Here is a 26,893-nt window from a genome sequence, read left to right as displayed (position 1 = left end):
CAGCCCTCAAAAGCACCTTGCATTTATTCTTATTGGAGCACTTATCTGTATATTGTGTTTGCTTGTTGAGCAACATAGCCAGCATCTGGTATAGTGACTGTCCCAGGCTCTTGGTAAGGGTAGAAGAAATAGTTTTTTTGTGTTTTTTAAAAATACATTTTATTGATTTTTTACAGAGAGGAAGGGAGAGAGATAGAGAGTTAGAAACATCGATCAGCTGCCTCCTGCACATCTCCCACTGGGGATATGCCCGCAACCCAGGTACATGCCCTTGACCGGAATCGAACCTGGGACCTTTCAGTCCGCAGGCCGACGCTCTATCCACTGAGCCAAACTGGTTTTGGCTAAGAAATAGTTTTTAATGAATACCAAATAACATACCATGTACACTGGTATCTTAACCCTAACTTATTGAATCCTCACTCTTCTTACCTAGCCCTTAGACCTCCCTAGTCCCAGCATCTAGAACACTGCCCTAAATAAATGGTTCTAAACTGGAACTCTCAAAATCACCTGGTGAGCTTGACACAAAGGTTCCTTAACTCCTTCCCCACACCCCCACCAAGTTCTGATTCAACACACTTGAGATGAGGCTTAGGTAATCTAATTTTGACAACTCCTTCAGGTGATTCTGATGTGCAGCCATTCTTTAGAAACTGCTATTCTAAACAGAGTAGAAGCTCAATAAATACTGTTGAAAGTAACATTTTAATTTAATGAAATGGGCTCCATTTCCTCATTCTTCAGGGTTAGAGTCTGCTGTAACTGAATCCTGAGTGTGACAGAACAATGCACTAATATACAAAAATCCACAAAACAAGAAGCCTTTATTGTAGTATTATAAAACACTTTCCATTTTGGCAATATTTTACAACGCACTTAGCTTCAAGGGTTGGGAAGGGGAAAGTTGGAAACTAAAGGGGAAAATTCCAACAGACATTACTAAAGAAAAACTGTCCCAGCCCTACCACCCAAATAAAATTCTAAATGTCACTTAATTTCACTACCCAAGAAGAGGCCACCAGGAAAGCAGCAGGCAAAACTCTGGCAATTTCACTATGGATCATGTCAGAGACAAAGGAACATTCAAAACAGTCATCAGTATGGTCGGTTGCGCTGATCATTTCTATAGTCGTTTCTAGGAATGAAAAATAAAGAATCAGATTAAATTCTAATTTTCTACCAAAGGGGCACATCAAATACCTCTTCAGGGTGCTGATGACTGGTATCAGCTTGACAATTTCTGCAAGGATAACACCATGCCTGATTTCTCTACTCCTAGAGGGTGTGTAATAAATATCTTATCAGCTTTAAGATCCTAAAAGCACCTTTACTATCACCAACTTACTAAAATTTTCCACTTAGAATAAGGACTCCAAACCACTGTGGTATTTTCAGGAGGCCAGTGGAAATATATCCTCTGGTAAGGATTAAAACAAACAAATTTTAAAAACCATATCTGTTTTAAAAAAGAATAAACTGTTTCACAACTGTAAATCTACCTTTGCCCACCCTGTATATACAGATACTTTTATAGGATTTGCCACACAGTAAGAAGTATTCAATAGATGATAATTACTAATAGTAAACAATTACACAGTACTTACTATGGGCCAGCAACTGTTATAACAGTTAATCTAAATCCATGAAGAAAGTATTATTAGCCCTACTGTACACATCAGAGTACTAATGCTCCACAGGGTTAAGTAACTTGCCTAAGGTCACATAACTAGAAAGTGGTGGAGACAAGACTTGAACCCAAGCAGTCTGTCTCTAAAATTTGTGCTCTTAACCACATGCTATACTAAATCTCACTACCTATACTCCCTCTGGCATACAAATGCTTATAATAACTGAAGTCATTTAATATCACTGGTCATTCCATTTTTTCTGCCTCTACACCATTCATTGTGCAGTATGCAACACACACCCAGCAGTGCCATCAGTGATTTTCATCTGGAAAAGATATTACCAGAAATGCCAGAAAAACAACTGCAGGGTATATATAACACACATGATTTGAAAAAGCACACCCCCACCACTGAGATTAAGAATTCCTGATTTACACAGTTTCAAAATACCACTCAATCTCAATTACTTTTAGCTATGGGAATGAATAATACACACATACACATACAAATATAAGGAATTATCAGTAAGAACTTCCAAAACAATGAAATTCAAGTTCCAAAACACTGGACAATAAAAAACCTTAAAATCTAGGAGCAGTGAGATTAAAAACTATGTTCTAATACTCACCTTCCTCCCATTTTGCCTCCATAGCCACCTCGGTCTCCTCCATAGCTGCCACCACTCCGATCTCCTCCATAGCCTCCACTTCGGTCTCCACCATAGCCACCGCCACAACCACGGTCTCCTCCGTAGCCCCCCCCACTTCGGTCTCCACCATAGCCTCCTCGGTCCCCACCGTAGCCTCCTCGGTCCCCACCGTAGCCTCCTCGGTCCCCACCGTAGCCTCCACGGTCCCCACCGTAGCCGCCTCGGTCCCCACCGTAGCCACCTCGGTCCCCACCGTAGCCGCCTCGATCTCCTCCGTAGCCGCCTCGGTCTCCTCCGTAACCGCCTCGGTCTCCTCCATAGCCGCCTCGATCATAGCCACCTCCTCTGTCCCCACCATAACTACCCCCACTTCTATCTCCTCCATAGCCACCCCCACTTCTGTCTCCTCCATAGCCACCCCCACTTCTGTCTCCACCATAGCTACCCCCACTTCTGTCTCCACCATAGCCACCACGGTCTCCACCTCTGCCCCCACGACCTCTATAGCCCCTCTCTCCACCGTAGCCTCTTCCCCGGAAATCTGTAAGGTAGAAATAAAAACCAGTGAGGTCAGCAAAATAATGTAAAGCTTCCTTAGTGCTAGTCAGAAGACAAACACCATGTAGATGCTAATAAGGCTGACCCAAAGAGCTAACCTACCTCCTCCTGAGGGACGAGAGTCCTCTGGTCTGGGCTCATTGCACTGATTGCAGGAGTTCCTTCGAGCAAAGTTCATATTTCCACATGACCTGAGGAAGAAGGAAAATAAAAGGCTCAATAGCTTCCAATGGATTCAGAACCCCCACTTGCAGCTTCCAACCTCAATCCCAACTTCTACTCCTACCAAAGTAAATGGAATACTTACGGATTAGGGCAAACCCAGTCCCCACTTTTGGGGTCTCCACCTCTCCCCTGAAAGCCTCCACGGCCTCTATATCCTCCACGGCCTGAGGAATATAGGGGAGGAAGAGAGAAAAATCAGCAGCAGACCTTAACTAAGCAGAGAAAAAGCACCAGATGAAAGAACTAATAGCACCAGATGAAAGAACTAATAGCAAGTGCCTACCATGAACTGGACAGCCCCCACACCTTTGTGGTAGGCCTCCATGATTCTTTAAATTGGGGCTTTATGTAGTAAGTGCAGGAAACGTGAGAAAGACCCCAGGCACACTTTATAGCAGTGATGGCGAACCTATGACACGTGTGTCAGAGGTGACACGCGAACTCATTTTTTTGGTTGATTTTTCTTTGTTAAATGGCATTTAAATATATAAAATAAATATCAAAAATATAAATCTTTGTTTTACTATGGTTGCAAATATCAAAAAATTTCTGTATGTGACACGGCACCAGAGTTAAGTTAGGGTTTTTCAAAATGCTGACACGCCGAGCTCAAAAGGTTCGCATCACTGCTTTATAGTGTCAATAATGCACTTAAAAACTTTTCTATAATACCCTCCTTAGTTTGAGAAGCTCAGTGAGAAAGGTTAAGTGAAAAGACATATTCCAAATTTAAGGAATTAGACCCAGCAGAAACAACAAGCTGGCAGTAACTGTATCAGGGATTTACAAACTGGTCAAATTTAGTACCTAATTAGTGTCATTTAAATGATTGCCTCCTGATTTCAGGGTGAATAACAAACTGCTATACAACTTTCCAAAAGGATATTTACAACCTTCTCCCACTATTCTCTTAGGTACTATATGACATCTTATTTACCTAATCTCCTATTTAGTATCCACTCTCACCTTAAAACAGAAGGAAAAAGACCAAGGGAGAGAAAGAGGTGTAGCAAGTTCTCACAATAGGGAATACACTCAAATTCAAATCCTTTGTACAATATCCAGGCCAGTAATCAACAAGTATCTTACCTCGCCGCCCGCCTCCACTTCCACCTCCCCTCATAAATTCAGGTCTTCTGGTAGCAAAGGACACTTTAATGATGTTGCCATGAAATTCTTTCCCTAAGAAGAAAGAAAATGGTTTTGAAGAAATGCTACTCTACATCTGCCTTTCTCAACAACTGTAAACTATCTTGGGTAATTTCAATTTCAGAGGAATAAGTGACATGTCCTCACAGTCAATTCAAATACACTAGTATTCCCAAACAATCAAGGTAACAGTGCTAAGACGTGACATATCTATTGAATAGAGCAGATCTGTCACTGGGAGAGTCATTTATTACTAAGCAAAAAAATAAAATAAAAATCTATTTTTACATGAGCATTGTGTAGTTTGCTATTTGTTTTTTAAAGGGAATGTGTGTGTGCGTACCCACACATGCATAAGTGTGCACATGTACTTATATATGTACACATATACTTGTACATACACTGCCTGTTTTACTTCAGTTTCAATAGGGGACAAGAGACCACTGATGGGGAAGGGGTAGTCAAAGGTAGAAAGGAAACTCATTTTTTACTATATACTCTTGGTACTATGACTTTTTTTTACCATATGCAAGTAATATCTTTAAAAATAATGTGTGCATATGTGATTACTTACATACATGCACTATACACAAATTCTGCTGCCCTGGGCCTTAAAGACAGAAATTAATATTTTTACTTTATATTAAATAAGAGAACTGACATGTAAAGAAAAGATGCCCAATGATTCATAAAAAGGCTTTAAATCCAAGAGCCGTGGCTCCCTGAACAAAGCCCTATTCAATTTTCCACAATGCCAGATGGCATGACATGCACTTTGACATAGGAACCAATTCAAGGATCAGTATTTTTAAAGCTGTAAAAAGACCTGGTAAGAGATGAACAATAGAGTTACAATTTAAGAGGCTCATAGACCCCGTGGGCAAATGGCACAATAATTTTTAAACATATCTTGAGCAAAAGAAATTGCTTTATGATTCACAGAAACTATAAAAAAGCAGAAGTGAGGTAAAATGGACCCAGCCTTCAAGAGCAAGGTGTTAGGGGCCTGATGAATTAGTACAGAAACATAAAGAATATGGAGGTAAGAAGACATAGGGTATCACAATCTCATCTTGAAATAAATTATGTTTTGAAAAACACAGGTGAATCTATAACAACATGAAGAAATGACTATGTTAAATGTTAAGGGAAAAAAACATGAGTCTGAGTAGAGCAGGCGCGCTGAGTGGTTGTGTGGTGGCATCTTGGAGATCAGAGCGCTTGCAGCATGGCTAACCAATTGACTGAGGAGCAGATTGCAGAACTCAAAGAAGTTTTTCGCGATTTGACACAATGTGATGGAACTATAACAAAGAAACTGGGGACTGTAATGAGGCCTCTTGGGCAGAATCTCACAAAAGCAGAGTTACAGGACATGATTAATGAAGTGGATGCTGATGGTAATGGCACAACTGACTTCCCAGAATTTCTGACAATGATGGCAAGAAAAATGAAAGACACAGACAGTGAAGATTAGAGAAGAATTCCATGTGTTTAATAAAGATGACAATGGCTGTATTAGTGCAGCAGAGCTTTGTCATGTGATGACAAACCTCGGAGAGAAGTTAGCAGTTAAAAGTTGATGAATTGATCAGGGGAGCAGCAATTGATAGTGATGGTCAAGTATACTATGAAGTTTGTACAAATGATGACAGCAAAGTGAAGGCATTATACAGAACGTGTTGAATTTCTTGTACAAAACTATTTATTTGCCTTTTCTTGTAACTTATCTGTAAAAGGTTTCCCCTACTATCAAAAAAATATGCATGTATAGTAATTAGGACTTCATTCCTCCATGTTTTCTTCCCTTATTTTACTATCATTGTCCTGAAACCTTATTTGAGAAAACTGATTAAGGGCTTACTCTGGATATATCTAAGTCCTTCTGTACATGTAAACTTAGATGGAGTTGATCAAATGACGGGATCTGGGTTATGCCTTTTTTTTTTTTTAATGTATTTTTATTGATTTCAGAGAGGAAGGGAGAGGGAGAGGGACATAGAAACATCAATGATGAGAGAGAATCATTGATTGGCTGCCTCCTACATGCCCCCTATGGGGCGGGGGGTGGGGGGGGTGCGGGCACGGGTCAGGAGCGGGGAGGATCGGGCCTGCAACCCAGGCACGTGCCCTTGACTGGAGTCGAACCCAGGACCGTACAGTCCCCAGGCCAACACTCTATCCACTGAGCCAAACCAACTAGGGTATTATGCCTTTTTTTCAAAAAAATATATTTTACTGATTTTTTACAGAGAGGAAGGGACAGGGATAGAGAGTTAGAAACATCGATGACAGAGAAACATCCATCAGCTGCCTCCTGCACACTCCCCACTGGGTATGCCCGCAACCAAGGTACATGCCCTTGATAGGAATCGAACCTGGGACCCTTGAGTCCGCAGGCCGATGCCCTATCCACTGAGCCAAACCGGTCAGGGCGTTATGCCTTTTTTAAAGTAGTTTTCTTTAGGAACTGTCAGCACGTTGTTGAAGCATGGAGTTAAAACTCTGTGTGGACTATGGACAGTCAACAATATGTACCTAAAAGTTGCACAACTGAAAAACAGGTGTATGTATTATCCAGGTGCTCAGACACTATTTTTTTGCACTGCTAATCCTGTACCAGAAACATTTTCTTTTTTTAAATATATTTTATTGATTTTTTTTATAGAGAGGAAAGGAAAGGAATAGAGAGTTAGAAACATCGATGAGAGAGAAACATCGATCAGCCGACTCCTGCACACCCCCCACCGGAGATGTGCCTGCAACCAAGGTACATGCCCTTGACCGGAATCAAACCTGGGACCCTTCAGTCCGCAGGCCAACGCTCTATCCACTGAGCCAAACCGGTTAGGGTCAGAAACATTTTCTTTCATTGTTATTTGCTTTTTAAACTTTGTTTAGCCACTTAAAATCTGTTTATGGCACAATTTGCCTCTAATCCATTCCAATTTGTATATTTGTTTTCCAATTACAAAACTTTACATGCCCCCCCCCCCACCGCAAAAGAACATGAGACAAAATTACATGTGTAATATAATGATAAACTATTTTTAAAATACATTTTAAAAAACTGGTTAGTAAGAAATATTATTAGCAGTTATCAGAACTATGGTTGCTTTCTTCTACTTTCCATAGTTTATTTTCAGTGGGGAAAAAGTCTTATTATTCCTTCTAAGTATGCATTAATTAACCTTGTATTTGAAAGAAAATTAATCTAAATTTTAAAAGAATATAAGGTCAACCAGGCCAACCCTTTACATCTATAACAGGGTGGCCTCAAAGCTTAAGGCATGATATAAGGAAATATATCATAGATATATTTCTAGAATATAGAATCTAGACAAAAACAAGGAGAAAGCTCATTTCTAAGGATATGTAAAATATCTGGCCTGTATTCTTAATCAATAAAATTAGCTATAAAAGTAAACAGAAAGCCCTGGCCTGTTTGGCTCAGTGGATAGAGCATCAGCCTGTCGATTGAAGCATCCCAGGTTCGATTCTGGTCAATGGCACATGCCCAGGTTGCAGGCTTGATTCCCAGTAGGGAGCGTGCAGGAGGCAGCCGATCAATGATTCACTCATCACTAATGTGTCTATCTCTCTCTCTCCCTCTCCCTTCCTCTCTGAAATCAGTAAAAATATATTAAAAGCCCTAACCGGTTTGGCTCAGTGGATAGAGCGTCGACCTGTGGACTGAAGGGTCCCAGGTTCGATTCTGATCAAGGGCATGTACCTTGGTTGCGGGCACATCCCCAGTAGGGGGTGTGCAGGAGGCAGCTGATCGATGTTTCTCTTTCATTGATGGTTCTAACTATCCCCCTCTCCCTTTCTCTCTGTAAAAAATCAATAAAATATATTTTTAGAAAAAAAATATATATATTAAAAAAAAAAAGTAAACAGGAAAGTAACCACTGTCTACCAGAACATATTTTGACTTCAACACTAGGAAACATTTATCCAAACAGCATGTTGAAATTATATGAATGAGGTATACCATCAAACCAGTCAATGGCTGCCTTAGCTGAAGGAGGGTCATCAAATGACACTGTCGCCTCCCCTTTTGGCTTCCCTGTGTCCTTGTCTGTATACAGATTTATCATTGGTTTTCCAGTCTTCTTATTGGTCTGAGGAACAAACAAGTTGGTGTTAGTATTTTAAGAAAAAGTGATCAGAAACCATATAATTTATTATTTTTAAGGAATTCATACACCTCACTCTTTAGATTCAGATATAAGACTAAAGCTCACAAAATACTATGTATCTTTTATAAAAATGAAGTTATCTCTAGTTGTAAAAAAGATAATACTCTAACACACATTGAAAACTAAACTAAAAATAATACATAGTATACTGTTTTATCTATGTACAATTTCTTTAACCCCCCACTCCCAAAAAAGTAATTATTGCTTCATGTAAATGTACACCTTGTAAAACAAATTAGAAAGACCAGGAATAATGTTCACTAAGCAAATCAATACATTACCACTAAGATTACAAACCAGATTTAGCTAGGATGGGAGTGGAAGACAAAGGAGAATTTTCACTTAACCAGAATTGTGAATTTTTTATATATTTCATGTGTAATTAATTCCTTCAGAAGTTTTAACTTCCAAAGAGGGAAAAATAATAAGTTATCCCACAGACAGCAAAACAAGACAACTAAATTACCAACTGATTTCAAGCAAATGCTACAATTAACTAACACTGCTCAAACAGATGCTTTCTAGCTGAGAGATGAAAATATTTGCATGAAACAAATAGCATACAACTCAAGTAAACAATAAAAAATAAAGTTATAAAATAAAGCATTATATATTGGGCTACTATATATCACAGACATGAAATATCAAAGTAAAAATGTTTTATAACAACTTGAGTTTGCATTTATTTGTATTTCAGAATCTATAAAATGTTCTCACAATCTCATTTGGTTCTCACAATTTTAGGTGCTAGTCAGACTTTCTATTTTATTTTTTATTTTACTTTTTAAAAATATGCTTTTATTGATTTTAGAGAGAAAGGGAGGGAGGATAGAGAGAGAGAAACAATGACGAGAGAGGAACATCATCAATCTGCTGCCTCCTGAATGCTCCTTACTGGGATCAAGCCCACAACCTTGGGCACGTGCTCTGACAGGGAATCACACCAGTGATCTCTTGATGGGTGGGTCGATGCTCACCACTCAGGCACACCTGCTGGGCCAGAGACTATTTTTAGAGCCCTATTATTAAAAGCTAAAGCTGTGAAAGGCTCTGGAAAGGTAAACACAAGCAAGAAATAAAATGTTCATGTATTTAGCAAATGCCTGCAGACAACGGTGAGCACGTACATCAATGAATTTTAAGAGACAAGGCTAGCCCTGGCCCTGGCCCTGGGTGGGTAGCTCAACTGGTTAGAGCGTCGTCCAATATACCAAGGTTTCAGGTTCAATCGCTAGTTGGAGCACATACAAGAATCAACCAGTAATATCATAAATAAATGGAACAACAAAGCAATGTTTCTCTCCCTCTCTTTCTTCCTCTCTCTCTAAAATCAATAAATAAAAATTTTATTAAAAAAAAGAGCCAAGCCTTACCAGAGTATAGGCTTATTATGTAATCTATGTATCTTAACCGGAATATGTTAATGACTGTGAGATTTTTAACATAAGCCATACTTCTCACTCACCTTGATAATTCCTATCTGTTTAAAGAACTCCCCCACTTGATCTGTAGACACACCCTCCCCAAGTCCTTGCACAAAGATTGTGTTGTTATCTGAATTATCAGATTCTGAATCTAAGAGAAAAAAAATTATGGTTAATTTTACATAGTCCTTGGGTTTACTACATCCTACTTAGTAATCAAGAACAATAATTTATTGTCCAATATTCAACTGTTTCTATGACCAAAAGGAAAAAGGATCAATGTAAGAAAAATCTTATGTAAAACATGCAAAGTGGTCACAATCATTATTTGGCCAAATTTTACAACTAAACTTAAGGTAAAGTGGATCACGTCCACACTATGTAAAATACATAACACCAATTAAGAGAGATCTTACAAATCTGACTCTTTAGGTTCAGATACAGGACTAAAGCTCATGAAGAGATGAAGAAAATTTGTAAATTTGCACTCCTTTCTTTGAAGAGCTTTATTTCGTTATGGCTAATCAATACTTTTAAGGATTTCTAGTAGAAAAGTCCCCAAATCTAGCACTTTGGACTTCCAAGCAAGCTAGGCTGAATTGGTGGTTTCCCCATCCACTGCAAAAAGCTTTGTATATACCAGAGGGTAGGGGCACCTTGACACACACCTTACCTTACACGCACACTTTTGGATTAGTACAACAAAGTAAGAAAGATGTAAAAAATTCAGTCCATCAAGGGATAATTCAGAAATTGCAATCCATATAGAATACTTTGGCATCTTAATAAAAACAAAAGTTCTGATTTCAATATATATTAAAATTTTTTGTCTCAAAGATTTTAAATCTCTAAATCATAACTTTCAGCCCTGGCCAGGTAGCTCAGTTGGTTAGAGCATCATCCCAATACGCCAGGGTATAGGTTTAATCCCTGGTCGGGGCACATACAGAAACAACAAATGAATGCATAAATAAGTGGAACAAATCAATGTTTCTCTCTCTCTCTAAAAATCAATCAATAAATATAATTTAAATCATAACTTTCAAAAGGCTCTATGTAGCCTTGAATTTCATTTAAAAATAAAAAGCCACATGAAATTAGTGACTCGTGCCCAGAGTAAGACAATTCTCTCATGTATGAATTCAGGTTTCTTAGGCCCACTAAGGAGACTACCAATCCAATGTTATAGTTTCCTAAGCAAAGCTTTTCTACTTCTAATGATACCAATTCTCTCAAATCTGATTTGTAGTGATTTAAAAAAGAATGGGGGAACATTTAGCAGTACAAAATCAAATATTTTTTCACAAAAGAAAAAGCAAAACATGGGTAAGCATAAACACAATTTTTTGCAGCAAACTTCCCAATCAATCGCCCTAAAGTTTTCTTCCTGGTATGTCTTTAGAAGTAAAGCTTCCCAGTTCTGGCAGCACTATCAAATTAAATCTTTCTCCTGCACTAAGTCCTCCAAACACACCTTTCCCTTGAATAAAGTGGAAAATTAACATTCTTTTAAAGGCAAAGTTATAAACTACCATAAACCTTACCAGCATCTGGCCTGGGTCCATAATCCCTGTGACCTAAGAAAAAGAAGAGAAAAAGAAAAGAAAAGCTATTTAAGACAACTCATTAGAAACTATTATAAAACAGAAATAAGAAAAGTAAATACTTCCAAAATCCTTGAAACAAGTCAACCATCACAGATTTACAAAGTAAATATATGTTTTATTAAAAGTTTAAGAAATCAAGATGAATGTCAATATGTCCCAAACAATACCTGCAACTTTTGCATTATGCTAATATCACTTTTATTAAGCTCTGGTTGTGAAGGCTGATTAGAAAACCCTAGTAATTTAAAAACACCATGTCAGCTACCTCTATTTAAAAAATGTAAGTTCAAAATCCAGTGAAGGTCTTATTCATTGGTCACCACAGACTCTTTCATGCAAATTCACTGTGTAGAAATCCATTGGACTGAGATCAACTTTGGCTTTTTAATGTTTTCTTTGATATATATACATGTATATATAGAGAATCTATTTTTTTAAAGCACACAACACACACCAGCCTCAACCGAGTAAGAAAGGGCTTAGACTGCATCTGTGAGATATTGGTGGCTTTTAGATTTATATAGCATTTCCACTGAAACATTTTGGGATACTCAGCACTTACCACCAAAATTTTTGAAGCCACCGCGGTCACCACCACTGCAGAGGAAAAATTGAAGAAATGATTTCTTCCTTAAGTCTCTAATGTGCTGAGCCCTGGGCTCAATCTACACTTAACTGTCACAAGTAGAGCACCTAGGAAAACAGTAGCACCTCTAACTTTCCAGTAAATTCCACTTCATAAACTTCAAAATGTTGTTTTTACCTAAGTGTTTTCCCAATGATCTATTTCCACAAGCGTGTCTTTTCAAGTGTATTACAGAACATATCTATAAAATACTTTAAATAAGTCTTCCCAACCCCAAGCCAAAGGGATACTATTCAAATCATAACTTAAAGCTGGAGGCACAGCATGAAGAATGCCAGAGAAACAATCTTTCCAAGGAGATACAAAACAGAAGAACAACATAAAGCAGGGTTAAGATTTTGACAGAATAGGAGAGATAAAAACCTTAGTATAGTATATTTTATTGTGATGCAAAATTGTAGGTTTTATAAGATGAAGAAAAAGGGGAAGGTAGTAATATTCTGAAAACTATGGATGGTGTCAGATGAATATGAGATTTATCAGAATAATCGTTTATTAAGTTATATAATGTCTAATCACTGAGTTGTACACCTGAAATTAATACTGTATATCAAGTTAATTGAAAAATAAAAAATGATTTAAAAAATAAGTGAGGTACAAATATACATGAAAGTAAGCCTGAATGAAAGCAGTCTTAAAATTGCAAATCACTCTAAAAGGTGATAAAATGAGCACTAAAAAAAAGGCTTAACTTAAAATTGCCCACTTATTCCATACCCACTATAATGTACTAGGATCTCTTCACATCAGAGCTACTGAGGTTCATGTTGTTAAATGTTCAGTACACTATTTGGTAGACTGTATCAGACAGAATGCAATACACTCTAATACTGCAACTTCCCACAAGAAAAGGACTTATTTGGCAAATTTCCACTGTCAGATAAGTCAATGGTCCTTGTGTGCATAGCTTTATGTAAGAATCTAAGGTCTATCTTATCAAGAAACCCTAAACACCCATACACTGAAAGCTTGTTTCTCTTGACTGAATTAAGTAATCCTCTAAGATTCAAGTGCTGAAATGGAAATTAAAACAAAGTTTCAGTGGTGATACCTAACTTCTACTACTACTACTACTAATCTTCTACTGTAACCCAAGAAACTAATCCAATATACTAATGTCTCTTCACTGCTAAAAAAGCCTCTCTGGGGATAACCATGCCCTCTATGCTTTTCTATGCCATCCAGAGAAAAACCACTCTGACTAAATTATGAGAAAGGTATTCTTCCTTTATCATTAATCTATTCTAACTTGATATAAAAAAATTACCTCTTGCAATCAGCTTAGATACATACATATTAATATGCTATTTATTCTATTTGATTTTCAGGAAGCCTAAAAGGAAAATAAGGCTATTTCAAGGCTATGTAGAAATATGAAGCTCAAGTCCTTCATATACATAGTTTCCTATTGAGTCTCCAAGACCTCTCTTTCAGAACAGTACCTAAGCCCTCGATACACTTCTTAATAACCTGTATATCACTGCTTAACTTTTTTTTTTAATTGCCTGATCAGGGTGGCTCAATTGATTGAGCATAGTCCCTTGTACTTGAAGGTTGCCGGCTCGATTCCCAGTCAGGAGGCGATCGATTGCCTCCTATACACACCGGGGACTGAGCCCACAACCTGGGCATGTACCCTGACTGGGAATTAAACTGGTGACCATTCAGTGAACGGGAAGGCACTCAACCAACTGAGCCATACCAGCCAGGGCCACTGCTTAACACTTTAAGAAAGGGAAGCCAAAAGAGTTTTAAACTGCTAAAAATCTTATTAGAAACCAAAATATCTCAGGTTTCTTCAAAGATGATCATTAGCATTCCAAAAAATGAAGAGAAAAGAACCAATGAAAATGTTTATTTTAGTTCCTATTCCTATGTGAGGGAGTTAAAGTTCCAGGATAAAGTAGATTTTTTTAAGTAGGCAATTTTCACAAGTAAATACTGAAAGAAATACCCTTAATTATTTTGCTGTCATCTTAACTGAGTACCAAATTGTTTATGTGGCCAAAAGATAACATGTAATTTCATACATCAGCTAATTCCTACAATTTATATTATGGCCAGCAATATAACTTTCAACTTTTTAAAAGGACATACCACTGCAAAATAAAAGGGATATAAAACAAATGACATTTGAATAGGTTTATAATTTCCTACTCCCTCATATAGTGAGTGGCATTTTAATGTAAATCATCTTTACTGAGCATTTCCTTAGAAAATATAGCAGCTGAAGATTTCAACATAATATCCATAAATACAGAAACAATTAGCGCATTTGCATAAGTACTAGTCTTCAAACTAAGATTCAGGGTACAGTCTTTTTTTTTTTTAATGTTTTTATTGATTTTAGAGAGAAAAAGGGGGAGGGAAAGAGATAGAAACATCAATAATGGGAGAGAAACATCAATCAGCTGCCTCCTGCACACTCCCTACTGGGATCAAACCGGGACATGTGCCCTGACAGGGCATCAAACCTGCTACCTCTTACTGCATGGGACGACACTCAACCAACTGAGCCACACCGGCCAGGTCATTCTTGAAAATTTGGACAACTCTAATTTTCCCTCGGCTTCAGAATCTTCCTTTACAAATAAGGGTCTCTATCCTTGCTACTCAAAGGGCCATCCATAGAACAGCAGCATAAACTGAGCCTGCCTAAGTCTCGGAAGAGCATATCTTGGGCCTCACCCTAGACCTAATGATCAGAATCTGCGTTTTAATAAGACCCCCAATAAATTAATATATACATTAAAATTTGAGAAGCACTGGTCTAGATAATCTAAAAGTTTTCTTCCAACTTCAAATGTTTCAATGATTTTTCTCTTATTTGAAAATTCCATATTTGCTAGTTATATTATAATCTCTTATAAGAAATTTCTTATATTAAATACAGTAAATAAACCTCAAGCAGTACTCACTATTAAATATTTAACAGAAGATCGGCTTATGGTTAAGAATCTTTCTTTCAAACCTGCAGTAAAGTTACAAGTCCCTTTTTCATATAAGTTAAGGCCTCGCCAGCAAACTAAGACATAAACATATGTAAACATCTATGAATCAAGACTTTGCCACAACAAATTTGTTTTCCTCCCTGAAAAGGAAGCAAATTTGTGCACATAAAAAATTCCTAAAGAAAGAACATTTTAAGGTGAAGCAGTAGAGGTATTTATACTCAAAGTTATAGCTGAATGCCCCCTGCATGAGGAAACCAACTGAATATTTTTTTTTTTAATATATTTGTATTGATCTCATAGAGGAAGGGAGAGGGAGAGAGATAGAAACATCAATGACGATGGGAATGAGCCTGCAACCCGGGCATGTGCCCTGACCAGGAATCAAACCATGACCTCAGGATTCATAGGTCGATGCTCAACCACTGAGCCAAGATGACCAGGACAACTGAATACACTTGACTCAAATGCAGGAATGGTTGTCCCAAGTTTAAATCACAATGAGCAGCCTACCCTAAGGTAGAGCTTAGAAAAGACAGATATAATTTCAGGTACTTATCAAGAAGAAAAAAGTTCTTTGACAGTATCTTTAATTTAAAATTATCTAAATATATCTATTCAAGGGCCAAAACTGCCAAGCGTAAAAGAACAATGCAGCTGAGGCCGGTTTGGCTCAGTGGATGGAGCGTCGGCCTGCAGACTGAAGGGTCCCGGGTTCGATTCCGGTCGAGGGCATGTACCTGGGTTGCGGGCACATCCCCAGTGGGAGATGTGCTGGAGGCAGCTGATCGATGTTTCTCTCTCATCGATGTTTCTGGCTCTCTATCTCTCTCCCTTCCTCTCTGTGAAGATTCAATAGAATATGTTTTAAAAAAAACAAAAAAAACAATGCAGGAATCTTTATTCCCAGAAAATTCAGTATCAAGAGAGAAAAAGGGATTTGGCTAAGACTGGAAAAAGATTAATTTAAAAACAAACAAACTATACTATGCTTGAGTTTTCATACTAGTAAAGCCAAAATATAATATCTGAGCTACAAAGAACTCAAACATTAATTCCAAATATAAATGACTCAACGGATGTAAATAGCATTCTCAACAGTAGCCATATTTGTTTCATCTCCTCCCATGTCTTATATGTGTGTTTAAAAAAGCTTTCTAGCCCTAACCGGTTTGGCTCAGTGGATAGAGCATCGGCCTTTGGACTCAAGGATCCCGGGTTCGATTCCGGTCAAGGGCATGTACCTTGGTTGTGGGCACATCCCCAGTGGGGAGTGTGCAGGAGGCAGCTGATCGATGTTTCTCTCTCATTGATGTTTCTAACTCTCTATCCCTCTCCCTTCCTCTCTGTAAAAAAATCAATAAAATATATTTTTTTAAAAAAGCTTTCTAGATTCAGCATTTATCAAGAATCTATACTGTAGAGTTGCACTGTCCAATACATTATTCCCTAGTCATACGTAGCTGTTGACCATTTGAAATGTGGGATAGTCTAAATTGGTAGTCTAAATGTAAAACACAAAATGGATTTCAAAGTCTTAGTATGCAAAAAAGAATATACACTATTTTTTATACTGATTAAGTATTTTGGATACATTAAATAAAACTTATTATTTATTTATTTCACCTTTTTTTGACTACTAAGAAATTTAAAATTACATATGTGGCTTACATTTGTGACACACATTATATTTCTATTGAACAACACTGTTCTAGACAATCACCAGAACATATGTACATTTTTAAGAGAGCTCACCACAAACTTTTGTGAGAAGACACTGAAAATTCAAAACAACTTATTTTAGGCCTCAGATATTAAAGCCTGAAATGGTTATTTTAACTTGATGACATACTAATGAAAAACTGTTATCTATAAAGTTCTGGCATTTTTGTAATGCGTTCATCACAACCCTGAAGTTAAAAACAGAGAATTTATTGCCTTAAACTTCGAATCCACTAAGATGTCAGTGATCTATTTTAGATGACAATTAGAAATTCAATCCTTTTTGCTGCAAACTGCTTTTTCAAAGCAAAATACTGTTCCCTATAATCTTTATAACTTTCACAATTTCTCTTGCATATATGGGAAACTGACAGTTTCCTTTTTGTCTGAATTCTTCCTCCAGTCAAGCAATCATACAACCTGAGTCTACGAGCATCCCATCCTTTACCACATCCCACCCTTACCCGGTTCTTCAAATATAAACCCAACTAATACAAGATATCCTTCACACAGCCCCAAAAGGATCATATTTTTAACTTTGATATTTTTAAGTAAGATGAACAGAAACACAAATGCAAGCATTAATGAAGACCAACAACAAATGTTTAGGTATTTTGGTACTTACATGTAAAACCATGTGTAAAAAAAAATCCTAAAACTGAGCATTTTTATTTGATTTCAAAATACTCCTACAAATGAGCTTTGTTTTTAGCACATCTTTGAGCAAGATACTGTGACACAATGAAAGTATATGAACTTCAAATTTCAGTTTCCCATAAATGAAGTTTTATTGGAACACAATCATGTTTATTCATTTATATACTGTCTAAGGCTGCTTTGATGCTACAAGGGTAGAATTGAATAGCTGTAAGAGAAACTGTATGGCCTGCAAAATCTAAATTATTATGTGGCCTTTCACATAAAAAGTTTGCCAACCCAATACAGAGAATAATTATCACATTCCATATGGGTTTCTATTTATTGGCTGAAGGGTTGCCTCTAGTAGACAGATATTGGGCAAGATCCCTCCCCCATTCCTACCCTGACATGAACCAGATTGGCATTTTGACCTAATTAATATATAGTAGGCTCCTGCATAAGATTTCATTTAAAGAGGTTCTAAGACTAAATAAAAAGATATGAAAATCAAGAACATAATATCTGATTCAGCATACGAACTAAAACTTATACTGAAATACGTTGCCAAATAGGTTATAAAGTGTTTTAAAATGGGGCTTGGTTATGGTATGGATCTTCACTCCTTTATCAGGAGGATCATTCAAAGTCCTTTCAGCTCTGATTCTTAAATGAGTCCAAGATGAAATTATATAAAGACTTTTCTTCTATCATTCAGACATAATTATAGCTTCCTTATGAAGAAAATTAAACCTGTGATGTACTACTATACTATAAAATATAGATCATTCCAAGGCAGACAATTATCCAAAACATAGTAATTGGAAAATATGCCTGTTGGTTATCTTGTTTGGAATTCTGTTTTTAAGGTAAGAGGGAGGCTATTAGGTAAGCACCTGTGTCACTTTACATTGTTCATTTATATACAAATGATGGCTGACTGCTCTCTTTGACAATGAAGAGGCATACAATATACTTGTTTTACTTTAGTAATTTGATCTTGGCTATCAATAAAAAGGCTTTTAATGTTCAAGTCTTATAAAAAGTTTATCAATTATGTTTAGATTCTTATTTTGTCAGTGAGATCAAATTCCTGGTTCACTTGAAGAAGTAACAATGCTATGCATAACTGGCTGTGTTTCTCAGGTCACTGCAGGGCAGACAACCGGCTCAGTCCCACAAGGACAAGAGTAAACTAGTACTGATACATTATTATTGTCAGTTAACAAGCCACTGACAATTTCAATTCCCAAGGAATATAAATGATCTTTTAAGCCTGTGTATTTTACACACAAATTTATAACCTACACACCTCATCTGAGGACAATAAACGACAACTACTTTTTCATTATTGTTTTTATGGTCAAAGTGCTAAATTTACAGATAACTTAAATGCAATTTTAAAACCAGCTTTCATAACATATGCCATAGTAAATAGCAAGCCTGATAATACTGGCAATGGAGATAGAAAAGCTGATTTACAAAGTCATTCCTTTTCCACAGTTTTAATCTAGACAAAATACACAACGGTATATGATTTTGCACTTATTATTTCAATATTTATTTACTAAAGAAGAGGAACAAAATGGTTTGGTTCCATTAAATCTCTCCTTACCAACCTCATTTTTATACTCTGCCATTGCCTCCTAATATTTTCCCTTCCCAAGGGGATTCAAGATTAAGGAAAAGCCCCTCTGCCCTCCAATCTACAATTAACTTACCTTTTATTTTTTTACAAACAAAATGCTTGGATTTCTCAGAGCCATCTTTTAACATTTAGGTTCTAAAGCTCTGGCAGGAAAAACATAGTTAGGTCTCCCTAGTAGGGGACTTTCATCCACTGGTGTTTAATATACACCATATAAACTAACTGCTAACATAAACCTATTCTAAGGTAATTTATGCAACATCTTAAGACTGAAAATAAATTTTGAATTTTTGCCCTCTTCTCTACAACATAACCTCCTTAAAGCCTCTTAATTACAGTAGATGCTGGAATTAAACCAGCTAAGTAACAACCAAAATTAAAATTAAAAAAGAAAGAGAAAAGAAATGTAGACATTTATACCTGAAAACTTACCTTGATCCTGTCATAGGACCTCTTCCATCCTTGTCATATCCCCCACGCCCTCTACCTCCTCCCTGTGACCCGCCATATCCTCTATTATCTTCTCCATACCTACTCACATCACGACGGTCATCTATAAAAAAGAAAATATGTACATAAATAAATAACTATTCTGATTTCTGACACAGACTTCCCACAACAATCTTAAATGGCTCTTTAGGTCACACTATTATGTCCTTTGGAAAATGGCATATGTGCACAGAACTCAAATGCAAGTCATCATAAAACCATCTGGAATTAAATGTGCTCAGGAATTATATTTGTGTCAAACAAAGTCAGACAGCAAAATGGTGATGGTGATGTAGAATAGTTTGAGTTAAAGTACAACATTAGGTACAAAACCCTAATAAATTAGATGAAAAGCATAACCCAAATCTGAAAAGTTATTACTTTCTTCACCTCAAAAATACTTAAATGCAAATTAAGCATGGACAAGAAATAACTGGATTTTCAAACTGAGGGATATTCAGTGCACACATTCTCTGAAGAAGATATTCAATGCATATGTTCACTGAAAAAGATATTCAGTGTGCCCAGCCAGTGTGGCTCAGTGATGGAGCATCAACCCATGCACCAAGAGGTTGCTGGTTCGACTCCCAGTCAGGGCACATGTCCAGGTTGCGGGCTGGATCCCCAGTGTGTACATAGCATGCAGAAGGCAGCCAATGGATGTTTCTCTCACATCCATGTTTCTATCTCTCTCTCCCTATCCCTTCCTCTCTCTCTAAAAATCAATTTAAAAAATATTTTAAAAGTTTAACTCTCCACGTATAAATTAAAACTGAACTTTTGCCTTTTCTTGGCAAGGACAGATTCCTAGCTATCAGTTGTATATATAATGTGCTATCAGAAAAGAAGAAGAAGGGCCAAAACCGGTTTGGCTCAGTGGATAGAGCGTCGGCCTGCGGACTGAAGGGTCCCGGGTTCGATTCCGGTCGAGGGCATGTGCCTGGGTTGCGGGCACATCCCCAGTGGGAGATGTGCAAGAGGCAGCTGATCGATGTTTCTCTCTCATCGATGTTTCTGACTCTCTATCTCTCTCCCTTCCTCTCTGTAAAAAATCAATAAAATATATTTAAAAAAAAAAAAAAAAAGAAAAGAAGAAGAAGGAATGACTGGTCCTTTTAATATGAGGTCAGAGAAAGCTAATGTAGAATCATAATTTCCCCAAATCAAGTATACTACCACTTCCAAAAGAACTGATAGCAGCAGCATTTGCCAAATGATCAAAGTTGTCTGAGACAAAAAGGAAATTAATGTATCAGCAATCCAAAAGTCATGTGACCATTTGGGAATCTCCAAGAAGCTCAGAAATAGGAATCTAAACTAATTTTGATAGCCATGAGAGAGAACATATGGTCAGAGTCACTCCAAATTTTTACAGTTGAAATCCTATTTGGGTTTTGTGGGTGTTGTTTTTTTTTTTTAAATCCTCACCTGAGGACATGCTTACTGATGAAAGAGAAAGAGAAAGAGAAAGAGAAAGAGAAAGAGAAAGAGAAAGAGAAAGAGAAAGAGAAAGAGAAAGAGAAAGAGAAAGAGAAAGAGAAAGAGAAAGAGAGAGAGAGAGAGAGAGAGAGAGAGAGAGGGAGAGGGAGAGGGAGAGGGAGAGGGAGAGGGAGAGAGGGAGAGGGAGAGGGAGAGAGATTGAGACATCAACACGATAGAAAAACATCGACTGGATGCCTTCCATACAAAACCCAACTGGGGAATGAATCTACAACCCAGGTATGTGCCCTGACCCGGAATTGAACCCAACAACCATTTGGTGTATGGGACGATGCTCCAACCAACTGAGCCACACTGGCTAGGGCTCCTATTTGGGTCTTTTAATCCAAAACTCAATATGTAAGTAAAGAAAAAAATAAGAGGTTAGTATATCTTACCTTGTGTGTGGTGGCTGTAATTTTCCCTTTGTGAATGGTAGGACTGCTGGTTTTGATTATAGGAATCATGCTGCTGGTCATAATTTGACTGCTCATCATATGAACCTTGATGATCATAGCCTGACTGCTGGCCATACGAATCTTGTTGACCATAGTTTGACTGGTCATATGAAGGCGCTCTTCCACTTTGGCTAAACAGAAATCAAGAACTTGAGAGTTTTTATAGAAGGATTATGCTTACTGTAGCAAGTCGACTGAGACTGACATAAAAGGCCTGACTAGCTAGACCTGACCCATATTTACTACTTTTTTGTGGTGAAAATCATTTAGTTCTTTTATCTATAAAGTCTCCTTTATCACCAATAGAATGACCTTCAAACAACAATTTAACTATCCTTGAAGAGGTGCCACATTATGAGAAAACCATATGCACCTTTGAAAACAGTGAAGCAAAAAAATCAATATGATTTTTACATCTCCTTAAATTAAAAAATTAAAGGTGCCACAAAGTACAGTAGTGTCAATTCTTTAACACACATGCCACAAGTACTGAGTCCTTTTAATAATTATACTGAAAGGCTCTATATCACCTAATTTTAATCTCATAATGGTTTTTTTAATGTAAAATATCTTTTTAAAAAATATATATTTTATTGATTTTTTACAGAGAGGAAGGGAGAGGAATAGAGAGTTAGAAACATCGATGAGAGAGAAACATCCATCAGCTGCCTCCTGCACACCCCCCACTGGGGATGTGCCCACAACCAAGGTACATGCCCTTGACTGGAATCGAACCCAGGACCCCTCAGTCCGCAGGCCGACGCTCTATCCACTGAGCCAAATCAGTTAGGCAATATCTCATAATGTTTTAAGGACTACTTTTTTTTTTTTTTAATTTCAAAGAGGAAGGGGAGGGGGGAGAGAGAGAAAGAAAGAGAGAGAGAGAGAGAGAGAGAAACATTAATGATAAGAGAGAATCACTGATCAGCTGCTTCCTGCACACCGCCTACTCGGGATCAAGCCAGCAACCTGAGCATGTGCCCTAACTGGGAATGGAACCGTGACCTCCTGGTTCACAGGCTGACACTCAACCACTGAGCCACACTGGCAGGGCAGGACTGCTTTTTATAATTATCTTTAGAACCTACAGTACATTCTCTTTATTTTATTTTAAAAATGTATATTTACTTAGAAGCATTCAGAATGTCAATAAAACAGCTGCAACATTTTTTGCAATGAGAGTGGTATAGTCAGTAACAGAACAATTATTTCGTATAAGCTGCATCAGACAACTGAAGATGAAAAACCTACCATCCCTATATACGTGCTGTGCACCAACAAGAACCTGCTTTAAATTGCCATACGAATATACAATTCCCATACTATACCAGGAAAGTTAGTGGCTATTGAAAATATCCGTAGGACAGGGATATCTAAAGACATTTGGTAGTGTGTTAACTATAGAAAAAGAGACACTGCACAGCTTAAAAATAAATCTTACACAGCTTACATTTCAAATTTTTTCTTTAAAAGGAATTAATTGTGTACAGGGGGGGTTAAATGGTTTTATAGACAAGAAAAAAACTGCACTAAACCCAACTTACTCATCATCACATTCTTCTTCATCTTAAGAGTACATTCTTTTAAATATCTTCAATGATAATATATTTTAGAAAACAGGTATGCATTTAGGTATTTATAGTCTGCTGAGTGAAAAAAGGGAATTCGCTTTGTGATGCTTTTTTTTATCTGAAAAGTCTAACTACCAAATAATAACATTGCTTTCTTATTATCTCTGGCAATTCAAAAAGGAAATTCTAAGTATGTTCTTTGCAATATGCCTATTAATTACCTGCCTTAGGATGGGGATGTTGAAAGGAACACTTAATTGGATTTGAGTTCTAATATTCACTTTTTTAAAAGATCTTTAAGTTAATAGCCACATCTTATTCTGAATCCGATGATCAGAACAACCAGTATGTTTCCCAACTTCCTACTCAAAACATATCATATCAATGGTCAGAACCCTAGCACTTCACTTTTTAAATAGTTGCGTTTGATCTCTAGTCAGTGTGCATACAAGAAGCAACTAATCCTACACAATAAAGAGCGAATATGCTAATTAGACTGAACAGCAGAACGACCGGTCCTGAAGGAGGAGCTTCCTGATGAAGCCACGGCTGCAAGGGCCGAGCTCCTTGCATGCATTTTGTACATTGGGCCTCTAGTAAATACATAAATAAGTGGAACAACAAATCAATGTTTCTCTCTCTCCCTTCCTCTAAAATCAATTTTTAAAATATTTTTAATTGGCTGTGAACCGAAATCTAACATTTCTCTTTGGTCTACATTTACATGTGACACTTCTAAAAATGTATCTTTATAAAAGGGTTCTTCTTAAGTTTAAAACTTACTAGTAGGGCTTGAAGAGTTCCTCCTTCCAATGTAGCATGCTTTCTGGATATTAGCCCCTACATTTGTACTCTCTCTCTACTTTTCAAAGCACTCTCATTAAACTGATAGTCTGGCCTCACAAATCTTTCCCCATTGCCTCTATTTGAATTTCACTTAGAATAATTTTCTTTGCTGCAAGAGAAAATACTAGTGACTTTAGTTTTTCCTTCATTTTTTTAGCTGTATAACCTGACAAACTATGTGATCTTAACAGCTTTTCTTTAATTTTATAAAATGGAGATAATTACTGGTACTATCTTATAGTGGTGTTCAAGGATCAAATTAGAGAATACAAAAGCATTTCACAAAATGTAAAGAACAATAGAAAAAAGCAAATCACTATTATTAAAATTAATAATAAGTACAGACTCCTCAAATCTGAAAGTTAAAAAAAAAAAACAATAAGCTCTGACTGGTATGGCTCAGTTGGTTGAGCATCATCACCCCATGTACTGAGAGGTCTCAGGTTCAATTTCCAGTCAGGGCATATACCCAGATTTCAAGCTTGATCCCCAGTAGGGAGCATGCAGAAGACAGCCAATCAATGTTTCTCTCTCTCCCCGAAAAACAATAAAAACATATTTTTAAAAAACCACAACTATAAAATCAATAAACTTGTTGGCAAATATTCACATACTTACATTAATAAAATATATTTTAGGGTATCTAAACAGGTCTTGGCACTTTTTAAAATATTTTTGTCCCTCAAAAAATGATACATTAAAAATAGTTAAAAAATAAAATAGAAATAAAAGTAAGCATTGAAAAGTCTTTTATAGGTAAGTTTTTATTTAATCTCAGGCATAAAGGAGAGGTCAAGTTTTTCTTTCATGTGCATTCATTTACAGCTAAATAATCATTTTACAAATAACACATCATAAGTATTAAATGATAATGCTGACAATTTCCACACTCTTCATAACAATAACACTGTGAAATTCACACTCCATCAAAACATTTCTGAAAAACATGTTTAGTTAGGAGTATATTGCTGAAACCTGTTTAATACGCAAAGTATTATTTCCACTGCCCAACACAATCTCAGTACTTTTACTGTTTCCTTACCCTCCTGATGATTCCGTGTTTTGCTGTCCCTGGTTATTATAAGATTGCTGGCCATATGAGCTCTGTTTTTGATTCTCATAACCACCGTAGGATTGTGAGTAACCTAAAGATTGGATGGATATACCACTTAGTAAAGGTTCTGATTTTTTTAATTTGTAAAGTAGCAAATTTAACAAACCAGTCCAACCTGATTGGCTTTGTCCATAATTGGAGTAGCCGCCATAGTTCTGTCCATATGAGGAATCAGTAGTTTGCCCATAACCAGAATAGCTCTGAAATTTAGGTAAATACAAGTTTCGTCACCTACTTAAGATAAAAATAACTATTTATAAAGAACACAATTTGTATTTTAACCTACTTGTGGTGCTTGTCCATAACCTTGACTGCCTTGATTTCCATAGGAAGAATAACTGTAAAAAGAAAAAGAAAAAGAAAGAATGTACTACTTGAAAGAAATTTGCTAACATTGGCACTAGCAAATTTAACAGCTTGAAAAACCCTATCCTCATTTTCAAAAATAAGCTTCTTTTCTGAGAAACTGTCAATCTGCCCGTCTCTTGAGTGTAAATTGAAAGGTGATGATCAGAGACTACTAAAGACATAAATGAAGTCATTCCCAGACCTTTTGGATGCCAAACAAACACCAAAAGTTTTCCTTTGATAATCCCCCACAATTAAACAAAACTTCACCAGAGCTGGAAAATCTCTTCACCAGAGAATTATGCTTGGAAGGTGGGGAAGGAGGGACAATAAGGCAGCAAAACCCATAACAAATATCTGACAGAGAAAAATGATGACTGTCAGTGCTTTATTCAATTTATTATGTTTTGACAGATTAATTTCTTCCTACTATTTGCCTTAAATCTGCCTTTCATTTCCTAGAAAAGGCACAGGGCAGCACTAAAAGTTTAATTTTCGTGCCGTGGTAATTAGAATTATGTGTATCTTCAGAATATTATCATAAAATAAGATTATTTTGTATCCCCAGTGTCAAAACACAGCCTGGAACACAATTTGACTGAATAAATGTAACTTCCTCAGATTTGAAGAAGTGTCTTTAATTTTGCCTAACAAGTTCTAACAAGTCAAAAACAAACTTTCTAACTATATGCCAAAGAAAACTAAAACATTTACAAAAAATCTTACCATTTTAGAGCTTTCAAGTGCTAACAAAATTTAAGTTTGAGAAATCTATTTCATTGAATAAACATTTGCTAGCTGCCTACTATGAGATTAGCACTATCCTATGAGAATAAAAAATTAAATCAGTTTTCATGAACCGATATCTGAGATGCTATCCTGAGTATCTCACAGTGAACTACAAAACATTTATAGTATAAGTTGAAGGCTGTATTTCTAGTAAGCATGAGAACTCTACTACATGTAAACATTCACATAAAAATATACTTTTTATTGTGAGAATGATGTCTTTAAAAGATGCTAACCATTTCTATTATAGTGCTTCTAGAAGATCTGTTCCAAATGAACATATTACATACAATAAAAATATGAAATGCTTTTTCTAAGAACCTATTATAGTTCATTGCTTAAATCCTTTTAATAATTGTTTCTTTTTTAAATTTTCCAAAGAAAACAATCTTTACAATACCTGTAAGGTTTGTTTTAATCTCCAGGAGGCATCTATATTCACTGATTCAAAGTCTTTCAAAAAGGGAGGAAATGTTTCACAGCACCTATTTACAAAGGCTGACTCTTTTCCCTTGCAGAGCTAATATTTAACTCTCTTAAGACATCCAAATACCAAATCTCAAGTGGGAAGGCCTGACTAAATTCATCTTTTTTTCAGTTCTACTCTTTCATGGTATTAAAACGTATGTATACTTTACCTTTGCTGCTCACCCCCAGACTGACCGTAACTTCCAGAATCTAAAACACATAAAAAGAATTTTAAATCTGATTTTAAATTATGCTTCCCTCAAAGGCTGGTTTTAGACCTTAT

General features: G+C 36.7%; 1 protein-coding gene and 1 pseudogene across 5 annotated transcripts in view; one reads left to right on the top strand and one right to left on the bottom strand.

Annotated features, from left to right (window-relative positions):
- Positions 1-808: 808 nt before the first annotated feature.
- TAF15 (TATA-box binding protein associated factor 15) overlaps positions 809-26,893 on the bottom strand; it is a 34,966-nt gene continuing 8,881 nt past the window's right edge. For 2 of the 5 annotated variants that reach the window (XM_036339836.1, XM_036339837.1), the window contains exons 2-14: positions 26,781-26,820; positions 25,292-25,343; positions 21,415-21,605; positions 19,481-19,601; positions 12,008-12,042; positions 11,383-11,415; positions 9,880-9,989; positions 8,207-8,336; positions 4,153-4,245; positions 3,146-3,227; positions 2,941-3,029; positions 2,260-2,821; positions 809-1,138 (exon numbers count right to left, since the gene is read on the bottom strand). In XM_036339836.1, the coding sequence (XP_036195729.1) occupies positions 1,099-1,138; positions 2,260-2,821; positions 2,941-3,029; positions 3,146-3,227; positions 4,153-4,245; positions 8,207-8,336; positions 9,880-9,989; positions 11,383-11,415; positions 12,008-12,042; positions 19,481-19,601; positions 21,415-21,605; positions 25,292-25,332 (1,527 nt within the window). In that variant the 5' untranslated portion in view covers positions 25,333-25,343; positions 26,781-26,820 and the 3' untranslated portion in view covers positions 809-1,098. Of the gene's footprint in view, positions 1,139-2,259; positions 2,822-2,940; positions 3,030-3,145; positions 3,228-4,152; positions 4,246-8,206; positions 8,337-9,879; positions 9,990-11,382; positions 11,416-12,007; positions 12,043-19,480; positions 19,602-21,414; positions 21,606-23,828; positions 24,001-24,933; positions 25,037-25,120; positions 25,206-25,291; positions 25,344-26,780; positions 26,821-26,893 lie in introns of all 5 variants that reach the window. The other 3 variants (XM_036339834.1, XM_036339835.1, XM_036339838.1) reach the window with 3 other exon arrangements.
- LOC118671558 lies at positions 5,361-5,875 on the top strand (annotated as a pseudogene).

Source organism: Myotis myotis, unplaced genomic scaffold (assembly GCF_014108235.1).
Source record: "Myotis myotis isolate mMyoMyo1 unplaced genomic scaffold, mMyoMyo1.p scaffold_m19_p_17, whole genome shotgun sequence".
Classification (NCBI taxonomy): domain Eukaryota; kingdom Metazoa; phylum Chordata; class Mammalia; order Chiroptera; family Vespertilionidae; genus Myotis; species Myotis myotis.
Note: the sequence above shows the minus strand (reverse complement) of the source record. Positions and strands in the feature narration are given on the sequence as shown.